The sequence below is a fragment of the Ursus maritimus genome, unplaced genomic scaffold (genome assembly GCF_017311325.1).
Source record: "Ursus maritimus isolate PB19 unplaced genomic scaffold, ASM1731132v1 scaffold_10, whole genome shotgun sequence".
Taxonomy (NCBI): domain Eukaryota; kingdom Metazoa; phylum Chordata; class Mammalia; order Carnivora; family Ursidae; genus Ursus; species Ursus maritimus.
The window spans coordinates 67,542,204-67,563,518 of NW_024423344.1; the positions used below are offsets into that span (position 1 = coordinate 67,542,204).

Genomic DNA, 21,315 nt, shown 5'->3' on the forward strand with positions numbered 1-21,315 from the left:
AGAAATAAAATCTTAAAAAAAAAAAAAAAAAAGGACAAACCCCTTAAGCAATAATGGCCCATTTGGGGCCTTCACTCATCTTGGAGTGACTGGGGGAAAAGTCGTATGTCAGTTGGACAATGTCAGCTGGGCAAAAATGATCAAGCACAGAAGGACCTGAAACATCTTGCTACTCTACTCTGAGATCACTGTTCATAATAACACAAAAGAAAACTCAAAACTTGAATTGAGACCTCCCCTATTTTGGGAAAAAGAAGAACATAGAGTATTTTGCAGGTCTTGAAAGAGCAGATTTGTGAAGGCAGAGATTCTTCTGCTACACGATGGTCAAAGTTTCTAAGCCTTGAGACAAAAGACTCCCGATGACAAGTATTAATCTAGGGGCTTGAGGATATGTTAACATACAAAAAAGCAAAATTATAGAAGCCGACCACCCAGGTTTCTGGCTAGAGAGTACATTTAAAATATACACCTCAGCTCCCATGGAGTGACTACAAGGGCGGCCCAAGTGCTTCCCCTCCTTGCACAGGAACAGACCGCCATGGAACTGGACAGGAAGAGAAGGAAGGGAAGGAGAGCCAAGTCTATCCATGCAGAGTTGCAAGGGAAAATCCCCACACCTCTAAGTGTCAGGTGGATGGGGCAGTGGGGGCCCTGGGGGCTGGGCCCACCCTCAGGCTCACCTCCCCGGCGCCTCCTCTGGCAGGTGCTGTGGCTGGAGGGGAAGAGGGGCGGCTCCGGACGGAGGACTATGTCTGCTTCTAAACACGAGGAAATGTATTACCTGACAAAAGGTCTCAACAGGAAATCATGCTAGTAGCAAGAGAATACGGAAACCCTCTTTAATGTCTTTTTCTTTTGGGCTCTGATGTATGACAAGTCTAGATTCCCTTCGATTCCATCCCAAACAGCCAGCTATACCAGAAACCCAGAAATGCCCTGGCCCTGGCATCTAACTTTATACCATTGCTCATTCTGTAAACGTACTTCCTGTAAGCCAGATCTTGTACCACTTGTGCTCCAGGACACGGGCTAGAAAAGCACAAGCTTTTCTAAAAACCTCGGTGCTCTTGATTTTGAAATGGAAATGAGCAACTGGTGTTTAACCAAAAGAACCCATTGAAGAATTCATGGCCTGCTCAATTGGGAACAAACATACAATGCACAAAAGACCAGCACTCCCACACGCCTGTCCTCTCCTTCCCTGGGGAGGTAAGGTTTCTGGCCAGCGAGGCTGCCTAGCCACATAATAAAGCCAACTGAGCTGTGGGTCTAAAAAAACATTGTCTGATAATCTCCCATTAAAACTGTCATTTGATTGATAAAACCGTTCCAGTGGGAACTATCTTAGGGGAAAATAAATCTTCTCTCAGCTCAACATTGGCCAGTTAAAGACACACAGATGCAAAGCTCATTAACTGGTTTTTGCAAGATAGAGCCATTAGCTAAAGGTTACACAGTAACATGCTGTCTAGTTTTGTTTTTGAAATTGGCACCTCTGCTGTGCCTACCAAGCCAAGCCAGTGTCTTACCAGTGAATAAAACAATGAACACAGTACACACACACACACACACACACACACACACACACACACACAAATCCAACCCCCCCTCTCCAAATCTTTCTGAATGGCTCTCACTTGTCTTTGCTGCTTTGTACAGTTTTATATTCATTTCACAGAACACAGGAATCATTCCTTACCTTTCCGTGTGAGATATTCTGCCACCAGGGCTGTGACATGGACGTAACACATTGCTGCCTACAATAAAAGACATGTGCTTCAGAATCACCATGTATACAGCGTGTCAGAACGCTCCCAGACAGAAATCGACTGACTGCAGGCACTTATATTGATCTCAAGGAAGCTAGGGTTCCTAATAGCTGACATCTTACCTTTTGAAAAAACTGGAACAATTCACATAAACTGAAATTTTGAAATAAATTGCAAATTGAGACAAATGGTAGTAAGTTTGCTAAGGCTCATTTCTGCTTAGAATTACTAAGTTTTAATATAAAAGATAAAAAAGCACTTTTTTCCTTACTATTTCAAAGATTTCTGCATCATTTCTCTTAAGGTAATAAGATGACCATTTGAAGAAAAGTCATGTGTCTTTCTAGATTCTGAGAGAATTGCTCAAATTTCAGCAGCTAATAGTTTTCTCTCAACTTAAAAAAAAAAAAGATATAGCAACTGTTTCCCAATAGAATTCTAAACCAAAATTATAACTTAATGCTAATTAGGTAACATTCTAAACACTTTAAGATGAAAGAAAAAACTTTTTTTTTTTTACGAAGTTGCCACAGTGTTATAAAAAATCAAAAATAGCTGTTGGAAATGAACCCGATTCTGATGCCTGAGCCCCTGGTTCTTGTCAGAATGACCGAAAAATTACTACTAGTAGTAATACGTAATTCACTTTTATGATGCTAGTATGTAGTTCAGATTAAATTTATGGTCAAACAGAATGGACTTCTTGAATAATCAATATGTAAAAAAATTACATAAAATTTTCAGATGTAGAACATAATTGTATTAATTTAGGCAATTACAGAAGTTTACAAGTAAAATCACGCTTCTTTGGTAATACTGTTGATCATACCTAAATGCTTTTTAGGCCCAAATCATAAATGCAGTTTTCAGAGAAACACAGAAGCTGCCACACAGCCCGCTGCTTTCCTTAATGTCTCCCTCTTACAGATGATGTCACGAGGCACAGAGGGGTGAAAAGTGGGTTCAATGTCACAGGCTGCGTAAGTGTTGGATGTGAGATTCGGTCTGTCTCCAGGGCCCACACACCCAACTCCCTGCCACCACCCCTTCTACTTATGGAAACACGCTCTGTACATGGGCAGCGCTCTGACCACAACCACAGATGACAATGGACTACTTCCAAAAGGAAAAAGCAGTGTCCTATCATTACTTTAATAACAGGCACGTTAAATTTCATCATAAAAGAGCTGAAGTTTAGAACCAGAGAGGAGTTTTGATGCAGAAACTGAGCGCACTTGAATTAGCAGGTGTTTACATGACTGTGGATGCTAAGAGCTTTCAAACAATGCTGTCCTGTGACAGAAACCTTCCCTCACAGTGTTGTAAACCATCCAGATGCTTAGAAGACATGAAGTGACCCCGAGCCTAAAACTGTTAAGTATCACTTCTTTTGATTATTGGGAAATTTTTCTTAAAATTGGCTTCTTTTAGTGAATGAGACATAATTAGTCTTCCCAAAAACCCAGCTCGAGAGGCTGCAAGACTACCTCAGACAGATCCCCATTCTTGACATGGATCCTGGCCATGCTGTCCAGCCATGTCTTCCTGAGCTCAGGAGTGCTGGCATAGGACTTGGCCAGACTGTACTGGAGGTCCACCAGCATCTCCGGGTCATTCTCATGCTCCTTCATCTGGGCGGTGGCCATCAGGACTGTTCGTATCCTTTTGGTCAAGTCCTTCACGTCCGAGGAGAAGGTAGTGTGCTAAAACAAGGGTGGAAGAAGGACACGTGGCGTTCAGCTGTGTTCTGCCTGTCTGCATACATACTAGATGATGAGGCAGTCTTGGGGGCCACCCACCTTGATGAGCCTGTCACTGTTGGCACAGTTGTTGATGATGGACAGGGACTGCTGGAATCTGGTTCCCCCGATCCCAACAACATCTGCTATCAGCTGGCTGACGGAAATAATGACCTTAGGGACACACAAATGTGAACAAATCATTTCACCTTCAGATGACTCCCCAGACTTGGCTCCTACCTTCAGTTAGGATGTGCATGAGGACAGGGCAAAGTTTTGAGCCCAGATCATTCCAGAGCAGGAAACAATGTCTCAGTCATTTTTCTCCCCTTCCAAGAATCATTTCAGGAGGTGATTTTGCTATCCTTAAGTATTTTGTTTGCATAGCAACATGCTCCTCAGGAGAGTGTAGAGACATGAGAATCAGATAAGCCCGTTTCACTTGAATAGTCACTTACTTTCTCTAATAAACAGGGAGACCTTATCACTTACCTCCTTGGTTACTGGCTTGAATGTATACGCACTAAATATTCAATAAGTGGACTTGTCCCTTGCATTTTATATTAAAACATATACATATTAACTATGCAATGGGGGGGGGATCTGTCTTTATTGTGAAGTGCTCTGCGTTTACCCAGTCACTTAAGCTAAGACGTGGATTCTATCTTTATTCCCTCCTTTTCCTCTACCATCCCCAGGTACCATCAATCACTAAGTACTGTCAACTCATTATCCCCTTCTTCTAACCTTACCATACCAGGTCCAAGACACCATCCTCTCTGGCCTGGATTTGACCATGGTTTCCCCAAAGTCTCTCCAGCTAAGGTCTTGACTCTCCTGATTCCTTCTCAGCACTAGTCCAGGCAATCCCTCCAAATACGCAATGATGTCTTCTCAACTTGTTCCCACCCATACTCTTTACTTCACTGTAAGGACTTTCTCCAGTTCCCTGGACAGGCCCTTCCCCTTATGTATTCATCACCTGGAATATGCTCACCCTCTACATCTGCTAGCCCCTATTCATTTCCCACAATTTCTAGAAGTCTCCCTGCCCCAGCCAGATGCCCCTCCCCTCCCTGGTACACTTAAGTTCCTCTATTACAGCACTAGGGACGGTGTACTAAGAAAAGCTTTGGGGTTTGTCTGTTTTCCAGTGAACTATACATTCTATGAGGGTCAGGAGAGGGTTCTATTTTGTTCATGGTTATATCCGTGAATCCTAGCACATAGTTTGCAACAATATTGCAACAATTTTTTAAAAAGAGAAATAAATACAGAGATGGAGAAGGCACTCCTACATGAGTTTACAGAAAAAGGGAGTCTACAAAAATACATAAGAACTTTACATTTCTTGCATGGTTCCCAGAGCAGAGCATTTGGGACATTTTAACTCTGGAGAGATGGCAGGTGTGTCAATAGATGGAAGACAGAAAAGAATTGCTTTAGGGGCCTCTGGATGGCTCGGTCGGTTAAGAGTCTGCCTTCGGCTCAGGTCATGATCTCGGGGTCCTGGATCAGGCCCCACGTTGGGCTCTGTGCTCAGCAGGGAGTCTGCTTTGCCCTCTTATTCTCCCTCTGTGCTCTCTTTCGCCCAAATAAACAGAATCTTAAAAAAAAAAAAAAAAAGAACCACTTTGGACTCTGTGTTTTACCTAAGATGTTTGCTATTGGGCACCCTCACGCAGATTCTAATAGGTGGTGATTCAATGGAATTTCAGTCCGTCCAATATTGAGTCAATATTTAAACGCCAGTTTACCAACAGAAATGCACTCTGGGCCCAAATCTTACAATGTGGAGAATGAAATAAACCAAACCAGTAAATGTGACTTTCCAATTCTCCATCTCAAGCCCTACTTACGCTGATGTAAACCGGTGAATGCGACGAAGGCTTCCTGCTAACACAGAATCCCACAGAACACACCTGTGCTGGAGAGTGACCCTCCACCCACCTGCAAATGTGTGCGGACGAAGGACTTCTTTCCAGTGTAGTCGAAGTTGTTCCTCATGAGGAAGTACAGCAGCTGGGAGGCCTCGGTTCTGATGGAGCTGAGCTTCGAGTTGCAGCACTTGAGGATCTCATAGCACAGAGCAGCACACATGTCAGCCCTCCCTTCGTAGAACGTCGAGGGGAACTAGGTGAACACCAGAGAGCAAGGGCACGTGCAGATCAGGGCTCCCGTCAGCTCCGGGTGCAAAGCAGACGAGGACGATCATCGAGGACCTGCCCCGAGGAAGCAGCTTACCTTATAAATGAATGACCTTAAGGCAGTGAAGACATTTTTTAAAGCTGTTTCAGACTGATGTTTTTGAAGAAAACACAGGTAGACGTCGAAAACTTTTTTCATGAGAGGATTATGTCCATGGTCAGCCAGGAGCTGGTTCTGAAAACACACAAGGCCAGCTTGGTTAGTGAGACACACCAGACACCCCTATTAGGTTGCTTACAATTTTTAGACTCAAAGGTTAAATGTCCCAGGGACTAAGACAACTTATAATTTAAACAAACTGTGCCATGAATCTCTAGGAAAGCACAGAATCCTCGTGTAGTACAAATAAGTCTAAAACTAAATTTCTGGATCAGGGAGATTTTTTCTTTTTTTTTAAAGATTTTATTTATTTAATTTATTTAAGAGAGAGAGTGAGAAGCGAGCACAGGCAAGGGGAGGGGCAGAGAGGGAGGGAGGGACAAGCATGAGCACGAAGCCCAATGCGGGGGCTTGATCCCATGACCCAGAGATCATGACTTGAGTCAAAATCAACAGTTGGATGCTTAACTGACTGAGCCACCCAGGTGCCCCTTGTTTTTTCCTATTAAGGGAAGGATTAATCATAAAACTTCCTAGCAAACCGTAACATGGCTTGATAGACAAGTGTTCCTCAGTACTGATTTGGCTTCTTATTTACTTATTTTTACTGTATACCATCAATCAATACAGAGGTAATCTTTGTGATATCTTAATTTCAACAAAGAAGTGCCCTTACAAGTGTCAGCTGATTAATGGGCTGGAAAAAATACTGAAGTGAGGTATACGAAGTGAGGTCTCCTAAAAGCAAGTTTGTGGGGTGCCTGGGTGGCTCAGTTGATTAAGCGTCTGCCTTTGGCTCAGGTCGTGATCCCAGGGTCCTGGGATCGGAGTTACGTAGTTCTCCCTCTGCCCCTTCCCCTGCTCCTGCTCTAGTAATTAAATGAAATGTTAAAAAAAATACAATTAAATTAAGTTTGTTTTTTCCAGGCTTCTCAGGCACTCTGTTAAGCAATGAATAAGCAGACAAGCTTGGTAAGGTGGGAAACATACAGGCTTTCATCAGGCACCATTTACCATCTGCACAGGTCAACTGAGTCTTACAATTCTCACCTGTAAAATGGTGACCCTAGAACTGACCTGGCACAGCTACTGTGAAGACAGGAGTACAGAAAGCATCTGATGCATACTTTGGTCTGGCTCAGTAAGTGGTGGCCAGCAGGACTTTAACATATCATGGGTTTTACTCGATGAAGCAAAACAAGTGGGCCAACAGTTCATACTTCTCAAAGTTCTGCAAGATTTTTTCACACCAGCGGTAAATTCATACTAACTGAACTCCTTGTGAATCTGGTTGGCTAAAACTCTCATAGACTGCTTAACACACAGGTAGACAGAGGTGTCACCGGGCTAGAGTGCAGCCATTGTGTCTAAACGTGCACTGACACTAACGGGCTACATCTTCAAATACGCACAAAGGTGTGTGTGTTTGGGAGAGGGCACATGTGTGCATTCTGCACAAGTCGGCAAAGATGATTATAATAAAAAACGTCAGGAGGCCAGTCTCCCAAACCAATCTTACAATTGTGTCAAATGACTGGAGATAGCTTATGGCCAAGTGATTCTGTTACATAGCAAAGTATGGCTAGAGGATTAGTTTTAAGATTTACCTCATCTTATTTTTGGAGAAAAATTTTACTCAAGGAATAAGTTTTGTTTTCTTAGGTCCAGTGATTCACAGATGTAGTCACAGCTGGTAGGACACCTGGAATTCACAGGGATCTTTATAACATGAAACACTGAGGCACAGTATTGAATTCCATCATGTGAAAGAGAAGCAATTTAATGAGCAGAAAATGGAATTTAATTAACTGAATATGATATAATTCTCAACCATGAGCAGCTGTTCACCAACTGGGAAAAAAAAAAGAGGTTGTTTCCAGTGTTTTGGGAACTGCTGACATGGTTTGTTGTCTGTGAACATTACTTTTCCCAGAGGCCACTGTTCTCCCTAATTATGGCTGGATTAAGGTTTGCGCAGATATGGATGTGAGTTTTCCTTCTCCTAGCATTAGTTGCTGGAGACATCCAGAGGGGATGGCGCATACAAAAATCTCCAGGAGCCCTGGTCTTGCTGTTGGAATTGGCCTGTCTCCAAGTTCTTAGCCCAAGAGTTAAATTCTCCTTCCTCACTCTCTCTGGTCAAGGTTTTGCTTCCCATTTTCAGGATTTAGTCTTCTTGGGTTCTAATCTCAAAACCCACTTGCAAGAATGCAGTTAAAAGTCACTCACACTAAGATATAAGTAACCCCTCATTTCAAGGAGTAAAGCACCTCTTACCCCGGACACACCTCCATGTACCAGCTGCCTTCTGTAATCTTCCAATCAATTTTCTTTTTCTCCCTCCCTCTCTTTTTCACTAATTAGAAAGTAATATACACTAAATATAAAACAATTTTGAACATTCAGAGAGGTCCACAGCGGGAGGGGGAGGAAACAAAAACAAAATTACACTTCACTTCTCCAATCAGAAATCAGAGGTAACACCACAGTGTATCTTGTTTCTACTTTTTTACCCTTGTAGACTTGTTGGGAGGATAGGAAAATTCCATTCAGGAAAGTTAATGGCTTCTCTCTAGCAACAAGGTGGAGAATAGGTTATAAATAAATCTCAGGAACTGTCTGATGTGGATGCAGGTTTGACTGTTGTAACACGTTCTCCTTGGGGAAATGAGCCTTTCAGAGAATGAAGACGCAACATCAATAATCTTTAAAGATCTAGGAATAGGATAAAAATGAACTTAAACCCTGGGTACCAAAATGATAATGTCTAGAACCGTGCTATTTAAGACAGATATACCTTTCCTGGGCATATGGCATTTAGTTTTATTTAGACATCACTTTAAGAATCTACCTTAGAGAAGAGCTGTTTCAGCTGCAAATGCTTACCAATCACTAAGGTGACCTAACTTCATGTGTCTTTGCAGACCAGGCTCATGATTGTGTAAACCAGACCACAAACTCCCTAGAAGAACCCAATTATCCACTGTGTTTCTCACCGTCACGTAGTGATTCTCATCAGGGAGCTCAAATCAAGAAAAGGCACAGGTGGAATTGCTAAAAATACACTCTCAGGTTAAATTTGTAAACACATTAAAAAAGATTATGAACTATTTAAAGGCCAGATTTGACTTGGGATTGTGTTAATCATTGACACTATAAATAGCCAGAGAACGGTATTTTTCTGCATGTTAACTACCTTGGTTTAAAAAACACACCCTTTTATGTATTAAATGAGAGAACATATGTGAAAGCATACAGCACAGGACCAGCATCTGGTTAAGTGCTTGGTAATATTCTCCTCTTTTTTCTGTATTGGATCATTCAACTACCTTGATGTCCCTCAGCTGGTTTTTTCTCTCTCTGTCCCTCCCCTGCCACCACCTCCCTGCCATACCTGGCTTAGTGGATGGAGAACAAGGGCTTTGGCAGGCCGGGTGTGCAGTGATCCCGGGAAAATTTTCTGACCTGTGTGAGCCTCAATCTCCTCATCTGTAAAATGGGAGGATAAGAAGACCCACTAGGCCAGGCTGTTGTGAAGATTAATGCTTGAAGCACAGAAGGCACTCAATAAATAGTAGGGCTTAAATATTTTCAAACATTTTCTCTCATTAAGAATGTGTTTTCTTGGCTACCTTTGGCAACTTGCTAGACGTGGTCAATTAAGAGACTCAGTCACGATGGGGCTTTATCTGTGGAAGATGATTTTTCTTGAATTACATCAGCTAACTCAATGTAGTAATTTAATTTTTCTGATATGCTCCAAATGATGCCTCAGCTGAGTAAATTATTTGCAGAGGAAGATCCCAGTGGCAGCTGTGCCAGCGGGCCTCACGAACCCGTAATCTAGGCCAGGTAAGCCTGTAGTGTGGCATGACATCCATTACTGCTGTAACATCTGCCCATCTTCCCACTTTTTAATGGGGGCGCTGAGCTTTAAATGTTTTTGCACATAGGCATATAGACTTTGACAGAGATCACGTCAGCACTAAAGCTCAATCTTCCCCCTGGGTCTCCGGAATTAGACCCTTTATTATTGGGCCAGGAAGGCATGAACACAGGGTAGATGTTTTTGGGTCCTTCATATCAATCTATTATATAGTAGGCATACTTGCCATGTTCTAGATAAGGGAATCAGGGTTTCCAGATGTCAAGCAGACCTACCCAAGGCTTAGAATCTGGTTAATGGTGGAGCTGGGATGTAAAGTCTGGTCTACACCCATAAAGCGGCAGGTCCTTTCAAAGGTTGTCTTACTTTAAACTTACAACACATCGGAGGCAGATCCTATTTCTTCTAATCTTACAAATGAGAAATCTTAGGTCTAGAGACATGAAGTAATTTTCCCAAAGACATTCAAACAATAAATGTCACAATCAGGGACCATCAGGTGTTGTTTCTCAAGAGTCAGACAGAGCCTCCCTGGTGGCCAGACACTGGAGATCTGGGAACCTTGATGAATAATTTTAACATGAAGTAAGTGTTTTTCAGGGGGCTAAGTGAGAACCACAGGCTGCACAGTAAAGAGATGGCCACTATTCTCAGGGAGCCACCAAACTACACCCGTGGTGCGTGTGCCCTCATGACCGGCCAGTGTGCCAGGCTCCACCTGACATGCAGCACCAGGGTCTCCAGCACACGGACATGGTGGGGCTCAGGCAGAGGGTAGAAGAAAGTGTCCCAACCACTGTTTTGAGCTTACGGATTCTCAGTGAGCAATGATACAGGTATACATGGCAGACAGTCACATTAAAAATGTCATTGTCTATTTGCACCACATTTTTCAACTAAAAACATGCAAGAGAAAATGGAAAGAGGTTCCAGACGTGGTCCTGGCAGAGCAGTGGTTTTCCAGCCGTGCATTCAGGTCTCACCCCCAGACTTTCTGATTTAGCCAGTCTGGGTCAGGGCCTGAGAATCTGCACTTCTAACAAGCTCCCCCCTTCTCTCTCTGCAGCCACTTCCGGCCGGGGGACCACACTCCGAGAGCCACGAGAGTGGAGGCTCCATGGAACAGGACACTGCTGCCCCCATACTCATTCGATTAGGGTTTGTATTTCCTCGTCTCTCAACTGGGTTTCTAGTAATGACATTTCGTGGGGACACGAGTGGCGTGGCTGCTAAGAAGAATAAAGGTATAGTATAATAAAGTGACAAGATATCAGGGTAACTATTTTTATCCTAATAAAGAAATGTGCCTTATGAGAAGCAGAGATAAGTAAAACAGAAAATGACTTTGGTTATCTTTTCCAAATATCCTTGGAAACAAACACAGTTTCAATATTCATAGCCTATCAACCCTAATTCAATTTCCTTCTTCCGCGCTGAAAATGGAAGCGATCAATTAGCAAGACTGGGAAGTGTTAGGTTCCTAAAATCAAGCAAGTGGCTTACAAGACCATTTCCACCTACTTGAGTATTACTTGCTGAAACCTAAAAATAAGACCGAAACAAACTTTTATATTTTATCCTTGAAAGGCTTTTATCACTGAAGTTACTAACAGATTTTTTTTTAATTGTAAGAGGTGAATATGTTCGTAATTATTGCTCTTCTATATAGAAACAGCTAGATTTGACTGCCGCTGCACTTGGGTATTCTCGAAGATAATAGGGACAGAAGTGTCTGATTAGGTTCCCATATTTATCATCCTCGAGGGCACAGCAAACCATGTTCCCCAGGTGAATGATTTCTTCTGGCCAAGAGTTAACCCACCAGGGACTGTTTCCATCATTTGCAAGCATGCAGCACACCCTGACCAGCTAAACTTTATTTCAAGGAATTCAAGTCATTAACGATGGAACGGTTTCATTAAGGGTTTTAAGGATGTGTGGTTTCTTTTCAGGGGCCAAAAGAGTTGCTGAAATAAAAAAAAATACAACACAGGAAGTTCTTGCTGGTTCAACTAAACAAGCAGAATGAATTTAAAAGGTATGGCTCTGACCGTGCCCAGCTGTTCAATACGAACCTTAAATGCCAGTGTAAACAGAGAGAGTGTGTCCAGAGCCGTGAGGCACACTTCAGTAGCAATGTTGGCTTCCAGCAGCGACTGGTGAAGCACGTCTGCGTCCGAGTGGCCATAGCCTGCGTGGATTACAACACCAGGTTACTGCCCAGTGACTGCAGACAGAGAGGCTGGTGCATAGTATAGTCACAGTCAACTTTTGATTATTGACGGAAGGCTTCCTCTGGGGCCTTGCTTCCCTTTTTCAATGGTGTGTGGGGGGAGGGTACGTAATTAAGAATGTGTCCGTTCAATTAGAACTCTTTTTCAGTTCTGGAAGGGAAAGAATAGCAGCAAAATTTATTGTGTGCTGACTGTGTGCCAGCCATAATTCTATGAACTTTAAATGTATTAGCTCATTTAATCCCGCAGCAGCCCTGTGAAGTATGTACATTATTCAATCCTTTTTGCAGAGAAGGAAACAGAGGCACAGAAAGGCTAAACAGCTCGTCTTCCGTCCCACAGTTAGTAAGCAGCAGAGCCAGGAAGGCACCTGGATGGGAGCCAATGAATTGAGCCACTGGGCTGAGCTCTTAGGATGGGAAGAGTGGTGAAGGAGGCGGAGATTTCCGAAGGGGGGGGTTAAGAAAATGATCCGGGGGTCAGGGTGCTGGCCCCTGAATCCAGCTCAACCACTTCCTAGTTGTGTGACCCTGGGCAAGTTATTTGACCTCTTTATGCCTCAGTTCCCTAATCTGTAGAATGGGGATAATAATAGTATCCACCTCGAAGGGTTGCAGTGAGCATTCAATTTGTTACAATCCGTGAAGTTCTCAGAATAGTGCCTGGCACATGGGGGATAGCCATGTAAGTGCTGAATCGATAACATAAAGATCTGTATCATCAGCCCAGAATGAGGAACGATAATCAAGAGTTGACTGCACTGCTAATAGTATTCTACTTGCTTTATCAAAAAGCACGAAAGCCAGTACATGTCTGAAAGAAACGTTTAAGAAAAGGAAAGGACTTGAAGAACCATAATTTAGATATAAACTGAGATCTTCTATATGTGGCTGTAAAAATCAATTTAGTACTGACATAAATGTAGCTTGACATACAATTTGAGATATTAAATTATGAAATGATATGCATTAGCAGAAATACATATAGGGATGCAGAGATGTTACAGTACTGATCTAGAAGACAAAGAAAGATGGCAATATAATGAAACATCATATAATGTCCTACTCCAAGGAGCAAAAACAAATCAGCACTTATTACGTAGGTAATTTTCTTTATACTCCAGAGAGGAGGACATTTTGTATATAGATCAGGAAAATAAAGTAGAGAAAACCTAGAGAATTTTCTTGAGGCCAATAGGAAAAACAACCCAGAAACTACACTCCAAATTCCTTATCCAGGTCACTGTATCACAGTACCTAATACTAGGATAAAATAAAGTAACTAGCATGATGTTATTCTTACTCTGATAAACGTCAGACTTACAGAGTGATTTTTAAAAGACTACAAAAGAGATTTTTCAAGCTGCCAAGTTGGCTCTTAAAATAGGCTAAAAATACGATCATGTACTTTCATCCAGTGCTGCTCTGCTTTTAGAAAGGTGGGTCTGAAGTTTTATGTTTGTGGACTGCGTGATTTTCACATTGCAGAAGAGCCGATGTGCCTTTAGAGGGGCTCAGTAACACACTGGCGGATGCAAGTCCTTTTTATGTTTACTTTTTTGGTAAGAAGTCTCCCGGAGAAAGAAAGATGGATGTACTTTGGTACTAATTTCGCTGGACTGCCCTTGTAAGCCAGGGCATCACCTCATTCGGCATGGTTTGTTTGGGAAGATTCAGAGACGGTGAAAGAGGAAAACAGATTGTTAATTATGGCTAAAGTGATCACAAACTGGGGTGGGGGGATAAAATACAACACCTTTTATTAGACCAACCAAAATTATCACAGGTCAGAAAGACCTTTTGAGGGCTGCTGAAGTTTTACAGTCCGGGTGAAATTGTATAAGGAACTTGCTTTGGGATCATTTTGATATTTTTCTTGACAAAGAACTGACGTTTTCTCACAGGCATGATCATTATAGATGCAACTGCCTACACACTGAAGAATTTCCACAGCACTACTTTTGGCTGAAGGTCTGGACCCACTGAGGACTGGAATTTGGCAATGTGTTGTTTTTAAAACACAGACTCAATGGCCATGCTAACGAAGTTTTTATGTAATTATGTATACGTGTATGGAAACATGACAATGACAAAATTTCTCGAAGCTCTTACACCACCTATGAGCCTTGACATTGTTTATCTAATCTCCTTAAGGGTAACAGTCAGATTCATATAGAAATCTGTCTGCCCGTGTCTGAATCCTCTAAGAATAAAAGAAATGATCCTTTTAAGCCATAACTGGTTATAATCTTGGTTTTTATTAAACTCCTATCTCAAAAAATCAGCAATTTCCTGAGCCAGTGTCATTAAAAAGTCCCTAAAAATAAAGGGCAGCATGGTGATGTTGTCTAAGCGGTAGAGAAGGCACAGACAGTTCACCGAGGGGTACTCCCATGGAAACCGCTTGTCTCAACGCCTGGAACTAAGCTGTGAAGGAGGGAAGGCTTTAGTCATTGATCACCACGTTACAGGCCAGCCCAGGAAAATGAAACTAACTTGGTACAGCCAAAAAGAGGTCTTAAGAAAAAACGCAATTTCTTAAAATATCGGTCAGCAACTTTTTTTGAAACTGATTAAGTGGATTCTCACTGGGACAAGTAAGGAATGCTGTGTTAACCCTACTGATTTTCCACGAGGGAACAGTGCTGTGCCCTGGGGCACAAGGCACTGACTGACTATCTTCAACCAGGCTGATCAGAGGAGAACTTCCTCGATGTGCCATCTTTGGCACACGCAACATGGATTGCTTTAGCGTCACACTGACACAATTTTCATTCTGTTATCATTCTGATAAATGATTTATTCTAAAATCCCCAAGTCTTTAAACACACAGATGCCAAGGATGAGATTTTTTCCCCCCTCCAATGGCATCTGCTAAATAAACTCCTGTTGCTAGAACGGCTTGACTGAATAATGCTGACCACATCTGTAAGCTGTCTCTCCCTCCCCATTGCCATGACATCAGAGGTGATGTGGCAGGAGGGACACAAACACTTGCCTTTTCCGAATGTCAGAGGACATTTGGGCTCGAAGTCAGATACGTATTCTAATAGTAGACACTTTCTTTTCAACAGGTACCTTTAACCTTATTTTTACTGTTAATTTTTTCCCTCTGGCCCACATAATATGTATCCAGAAAAAGAACACATTTTATGGGAAAAAAGTAACTACTACCAAATGATAAGGAATCCTCTTGCTAAAAGAAGTCCCCAAATGTGGAAGACCTAGTCCCCTAGATGTATTAACTCATGGTCTGCAGCTTTTACTAACTGAATATATTTTTGCAAAATAACAGACAGATCAACCTCTACATTATCTATTTGTTCATCTCCATCTCACTTTCATTGCTAAAAATATTTTCTGCACAAATGAGAAAAGAGTAGACGGCAGAAAAAGGAATAATATTTCAAGGCCAAAATTATGTGATTTGCTATCTGTCCTCTGATTCACACGAAAAACCAAATGTGCTCAAAATGATTTGTGGAATGAGTCTATAATCTCAGAATTTATACCTGAGGAAATGGTGACGCCATCTGCTTTCTCTTCTCTGAAGAATACCTCAACCTAACGTTCAGCTGTGTCTGAAAATAGTACCTGCTATGGGATATACATTCCAAACTGTTAAAACACCTGGTTTAAGCATACATTGTAATTTAAAGTCCTTTTTAAGGATATTAAAAATATAAATATGCCTGACTTTAAATAGGCATTGTGCCAGACTTTCTCAGTTCTGAAACCCCATCAATTGCAAGAAGTACCAATGACTGACTGCCATATTGGATGTAATATGCAAGATAAACACGTGAGACAAGTCTGTCATAACTCAAAGATATAGCCTAATATTAGAAACGCTAGAAAACGTGCAAAAATATATTTCTAAAGCGAGGACCTGCCTCAGAATAAAAAAAAGTGGCTTCATAAATATTTCATTTACTGTCCTGAGTATAAACTTTTAAAGCAACCAAGTCTATTTTTTACTTATTTTAAAAGATATATTGTCATGCTTAAAACCTTCTGAAAAATATTAATCTTATTTCAAAGGACATATGTGTTCTCTGCATTTTTCCTGTTAATTCAATATTATATACATAAGGGAATTTAAATACCACTGATACTCATTGTCTTGCTTGCACTTCAAAGCTATCAAAGAATTTCAGAGTTAGATGTGGTCTTACAAGCCATCTCAGCTAACTCCTCACTTCCCCATGTGACGTTTAAGAGACCTGAGCAATATCTCCAGGGGGTTCTAATCCAGTCTGTTTTCACACCTCCAGCTCCAAGTGCCCACTACCTAATGGACAGTTCAGTTAGAAAATGGTTTTCCATAATAACCTCAAATTACATTCTCTGCAAGTTAATCCGATGACCCTGAACTCTCTCTTACACCGAATTATACAAAATGCAGGTTTTCTTCAAGTGTTTCTACCTCTTCCCTGGCTTTTCGCCACCTCATACCTGTGAGAAATACGAATTATCATGCAAATAAATTTAATATATTCCTAGAGCAATATATAACAGTAAAGTAAACACAAAGTGTTATTTTATATGTCTTGCACATGTATCGCTTACTTGCAAACATGTCTGACTTAGCTTCCCTCCCACAGCATGGTTTATGTAAAATATTCTACACGTAGCTATCACTTTCAATTTGCCATCTGACACAAACAGCTTCTGTTGATACACAACAGGATGCACTTTACAATAAAAAGGTCAATAAAAATGTCTTAATGTAAACATTTACTTTTCATGTACCTGGGTAATGACCCAAATAAAATGAACCTCTATCTTCTGAGTGTTTTTGAAAGAGTGAAGACTATTTGGCCACAGTGGATTTATCATTTTCATTATTTCCTATCAAAATCCAAGAGTAAAGATAAGACCCTCCCATGGTTACATGTAAGGTGCATATGGTGTCTTTNNNNCTAGGTCCTACAGGGATATGCTAATGAAGGCACGAAACTTGGCCTCCATTGGATTAAATTCCTGGCGGTCCTCTGCTGCCCCCAGCTGGTCAAACTGAGGCCTGACAAAGCCTTTCCTAGTCAAGAAAAAAAGAAAACAAAAAATGCATGTGGTGTACGTGGGGAGGGGGCACTCTTCCTAGTTTTATTTTTTTCTAAAATAAATTTTAAATAAATTCTAAAATAAATTTCAGACTCTGGCACCCTGCATATCTCTCACATACTGTATTTATGTCATATTGGTTGGCCCAACAGAAGGTACTGTATTCATTGTTAAAGAGGACTTTTTAAAAAAGACATAGATGCTACAAATTTCCCATAAAATACCTAGGTACAGGCGTAAAGAAATCATGTACGTATACATATACATGCTCACACACATACACGTGTATACATACAGCATGTACTGCCTTCTCTGCGGGTTTTGGGAGAACTGACAATTTGGAGCTCAAAAAGCTAACAGAGGGAAAGGCTGAAGCCCCACGGATACATCATCAGATTCAGAGTTGTAAATGGAGACTGAGTTCTAGGAGAAGATGCAAGGCCTGTGAGACACCAGAACCAATGTGGGATGAGCAGGAATTGTGGGAACAGAGGAGAAGGCTAAAAGAATCAGCTACACACTGTTTATTGGGAAGGCAGAAGGAGAAACACTGATTGAGGATGGTGTCACTGAAAACTGAAGCAAAAACTGCAGGATGAAAGAGGAGAGAGGCAGGAAGGACAGGCTCTCTGTGGGTAGCAGGAAGAGAGAATGGGAATCAACCATGTTAGCAATATGGTGCTTGGCTGCAAAACACAGCCAGCTGTCTCTCTCCTCCAATTCAAGCCACCATCGCAAAATCTGTTTGCAGTGGGAGGAGCTGCTGTCTATCTTAGTGGATGAAGGTTATATATTCATGTGTTGATCATTCGTTTTACTTTTGTTTGTTTTCTGTGTTTCCTAAATGATTATCTTTGGAGTCAGGGACTCGGTCTGCTAATTTTTTTTAAAGTGCTTTAAAGTTTAAGTATTTATTTCAACTGATAGTGAGGGAGTCCCTGTGTTATAAACTATCTGGGCAAAGGCAGTGTAGCAAGTCCCGCAGAACAGTGAGAATTTAATTTCTGTTCACTAAATAGGAAATGAAAACTAAAACCAACAACACTTGTTTCAACCCCTTGTCTGCAGAGCTAGAAAAAGCCCGAACAAACAAGATGTGGAAAAGTCAAGCATTATAGCCTGAGATGTGTCATGAACGTACATTCTATAGCTGAGTGCAGGACGCAGCAGGGGCTCCTGAGTGCCACTGATTCGGTGTGTTTGTAAGGCACATGTAATACTGATCTAAATTAAGCTTAGAATTTTATAAAGAGAGTCTATACCCATTACATTGAACTCTGTTGGGGTGGAAGAATGGGTAGCTGTTGTATTTCAATTCCTCAGCCTTCTTACTCTGAACTATTATCAATTTAAAACATTTGGAATATTGTCTTTACTCTTAGCCTACATAAAGAAAGAGGTATGAAGATAACAGTGAATGGGATTCGTATGATTAGAAATGATGAGAAGATATTAATAAGTATACATGAAAGACATTACTTGGAGTGAGAACAAATAACTGTCTACATAAAACAGTTACTAGCTATGTGATGCTCGGAGAAAAGATGAAACAATTCAGAGAACACATCACTAACAGAAATGGTATTTATTATAAATGATGGCATTAGTTTTTAAAATGCTGCATGGTTGGTATCTTTTAGGTTTTCTGCTTTGAGAAACCTTTAAGGAGATGAAACACTTAAGTTTCTAGAAATAGTACATGATGCCATGTCTCCTCTGGCGATATGAAAAAAGTAAATTAAAAATATGCTCCCACTTTTTGGTAGAATCTCTATTGTGAAGTTAGAAAGCCCCAAAGTTAGGAAGGCAAGATGAACGAAAAGGTCTTGGCTTGCAAGTGAAGCGGCCTCATAAGCAGACTTCAACCTGATTAAATCTTACCATTGTCTACAGAAATTCCAAGCACACTTGATATCTTTCTCACACTGAAAACACAGAAAAAGTCACTTTGTTATTGGCTTTTCCACACCCTCACAAATTGATTCATGGGCTTTATGTTTTCACAGCAGTTTAAGGATTAACATACATTCAAAGCTGGAATGTCAGAATGTGGACACTTGATCAACTACATGCATGGGCTCGAAGAATGATAGGAACTGGTCCCAGACGTCCTCAGGACTTGCACAGTGAAAATCCAAATATTCAATTAAACATATCAGAGAATGTTTGGCTGTCAAACCTGCCAAATTTCACATTAAAAATACTGAATGGAGGGGTTGGGACAAAGGGTCCGGCACTTTTAGGTCTGGTGCCGTAGCTGACCATGTTCCACATTGTGTCACTCTCCTCCAAAGAAGGGAATTTCGCCATGAGCTCTTCATCCCACTTGCTCTGCGCTGGAAGAAAAGTCAAGTTGGTGATGTGGTGTGGTGCGGCCTGGGGCTCTCCCCTCTGAGATGTCACATGAGGTGGCTGGCTGTTACGATGGTATGTCATGGGACTTACTGTGGTTAAAAGTGAGAGAGTTATCCAGGCTGCCCAGCTGCTGCAATCTGGCATGCATCATTCCTGTTCTGTTACGGGAAACAGGCAATGTCTGAGATTTTCGATCATGAACTATGGGTCCCAACCCCTCCTGGTTCCTGCAACATGAGTGAAATGGGATAGAAGCAAAAGTTAGACTTGTTACACTGCAGCGAGACGAGGAGGGTTAGTGAGGCCAGGACACAGCACAAGGGGAGCGGCCACACGCTGACTGGGAGCAGCGCGGCCTGCTTGGGGCCGGGTGAGCCAGAGACGCACACACAGGCGGCAGCTCTAAACAGGGTTCACAGCAAAGCACCTGATGACGAAGAAGCAAAAACCAAGCCAAAGCAGTGAACTTCTCAGTTTTACGAAGTACTTTAGAGATGCTGCTTTTTAAAAATTAGAGCATCAGTCCGACGTGGTGCTAAAGGTTAGCGTTCTGACAATTGCCAAACACCACGAATCTTTTCGGATTATATATGTTATTAAAGAGCAAAAAAAACAAACAACCTTTTTTTCTTAATGAAAACAATGCTTTGGAGGAAACAGAGAACAAACATGCAATGAGAGGGATTATATGAGGCGGTTTTAACACCTTTATTCTTACCCAGGCAGGAAGGAGAAGAGCCACACACTTTGTTAAACTTGTCAGCAGTCAAGTAAAGAAAATAGAAAAGTGACCTGGGTTAGCAATCAAACAGCTAACTTCCTACTGTGTACCATCACCAGAGCAGATGAAAAATGAGACCCGTGCTGGAATGACACCTGTCCCCCGGCCCGTAGCCAACCGTCTCCCTCACTGTGTTATTGTGTGGGGCAGAACAAGGCATGCATGGAGTATCATCGGGCAACATGCTGCTGGGTGATTTCACAGGGACACAAGGAGAAGACGCAGTGTTCATCAGATGGGACTGCCACAGAGGGCAGACACCGACAGCATTCAGACGCCTGCTTGGGATCTTCGTCACATGGAGCAGAAACCACGGGAATCTTCTACAAAGCAGGGCACATCTTTCCGCAATGCACATAACAAGCACCACCACCTTCCACTCCCGCCTTCCTATGCCCACCTATTTTTAGGATAGCCTGAAGAAGCACACTTTTACATGCAAATATATACAGGGTGCTTATAAAGTTCAGAAGATTTTTTAAAAAAATTAAATTTACAGCCATTAAAAAAAAATAAGTTCACAGTTACACAAAACCCAATTCTAAAATATTTTGTTGGGCAGAAACCTTCAGCTTCCCACACGCACCATGTTCAGCTCTGCGGCATATCATCCTATTTTGCACAATGCTCTCCAAATGCCATCTTGTGCTGTGGGCGACAGTTACTGCAAGAAGGCTGTGACGCTTACTGGGCACAGTGCCTTCCGGTTACAAATATACCGTGTGCCCATCCTCAAGGGGCAGAGTCAAAGGGAATGAAGTCGGGGTGCGAGCCGTTACTGTATAAGGTCACCTTGTATATACTTGCATTTGGTACTCAAAAGTGCAAATGTGAAATTTACTGTTAGGATAATAAATAACAGCTAAAATGAGAGAACTTTAAGTGCCACCACATTTCAGTTAAAAATAAAAACGAATAGGATGAAAGCATAAAATATGCTCTCTAAATTTGCTCTTTAAAAAAAACAAAACCCACAAACTTTTATTGAACATGAAACATAATTCTGGAAGTGTCTCAGATATCCCAAGAAAAGAACAATGTTAACATAAAAAGTAAAATCTCCACGCTCAAATAGTCTTAAAAATCTCTTTCCTGTTTCATTGCTGTAAAACAGAATTGTCGATAAGAAGAAAAACTCAATCACTACTAAATTTTAAAGTTTGTCCTAAAATATACAT

General features: G+C 41.6%; 1 protein-coding gene across 7 annotated transcripts in view; it reads right to left on the reverse strand.

Moving 5' to 3' along the window:
• Nucleotides 1–21,315, reverse strand: part of DOCK9 (dedicator of cytokinesis 9) — a 178,096-nt gene that overhangs the window by 32,705 nt on the left and 124,076 nt on the right. For 2 of the 7 annotated variants that reach the window (XM_008685005.2, XM_040624036.1), the window contains exons 38-45: nucleotides 19,447–19,583; nucleotides 11,780–11,895; nucleotides 5,756–5,893; nucleotides 5,462–5,644; nucleotides 3,572–3,685; nucleotides 3,260–3,475; nucleotides 1,703–1,760; nucleotides 684–761 (exon numbers count right to left, since the gene is read on the reverse strand). In XM_008685005.2, the coding sequence (XP_008683227.2) occupies nucleotides 684–761; nucleotides 1,703–1,760; nucleotides 3,260–3,475; nucleotides 3,572–3,685; nucleotides 5,462–5,644; nucleotides 5,756–5,893; nucleotides 11,780–11,895; nucleotides 19,447–19,583 (1,040 nt within the window). Of the gene's footprint in view, nucleotides 1–683; nucleotides 762–1,702; nucleotides 1,761–3,259; nucleotides 3,476–3,571; nucleotides 3,686–5,461; nucleotides 5,645–5,755; nucleotides 5,894–11,779; nucleotides 11,896–18,882; nucleotides 18,927–19,446; nucleotides 19,584–21,315 lie in introns of those variants that run through there. The other 5 variants (XM_040624047.1, XM_040624060.1, XM_040624053.1 and 2 more) reach the window with 4 other exon arrangements.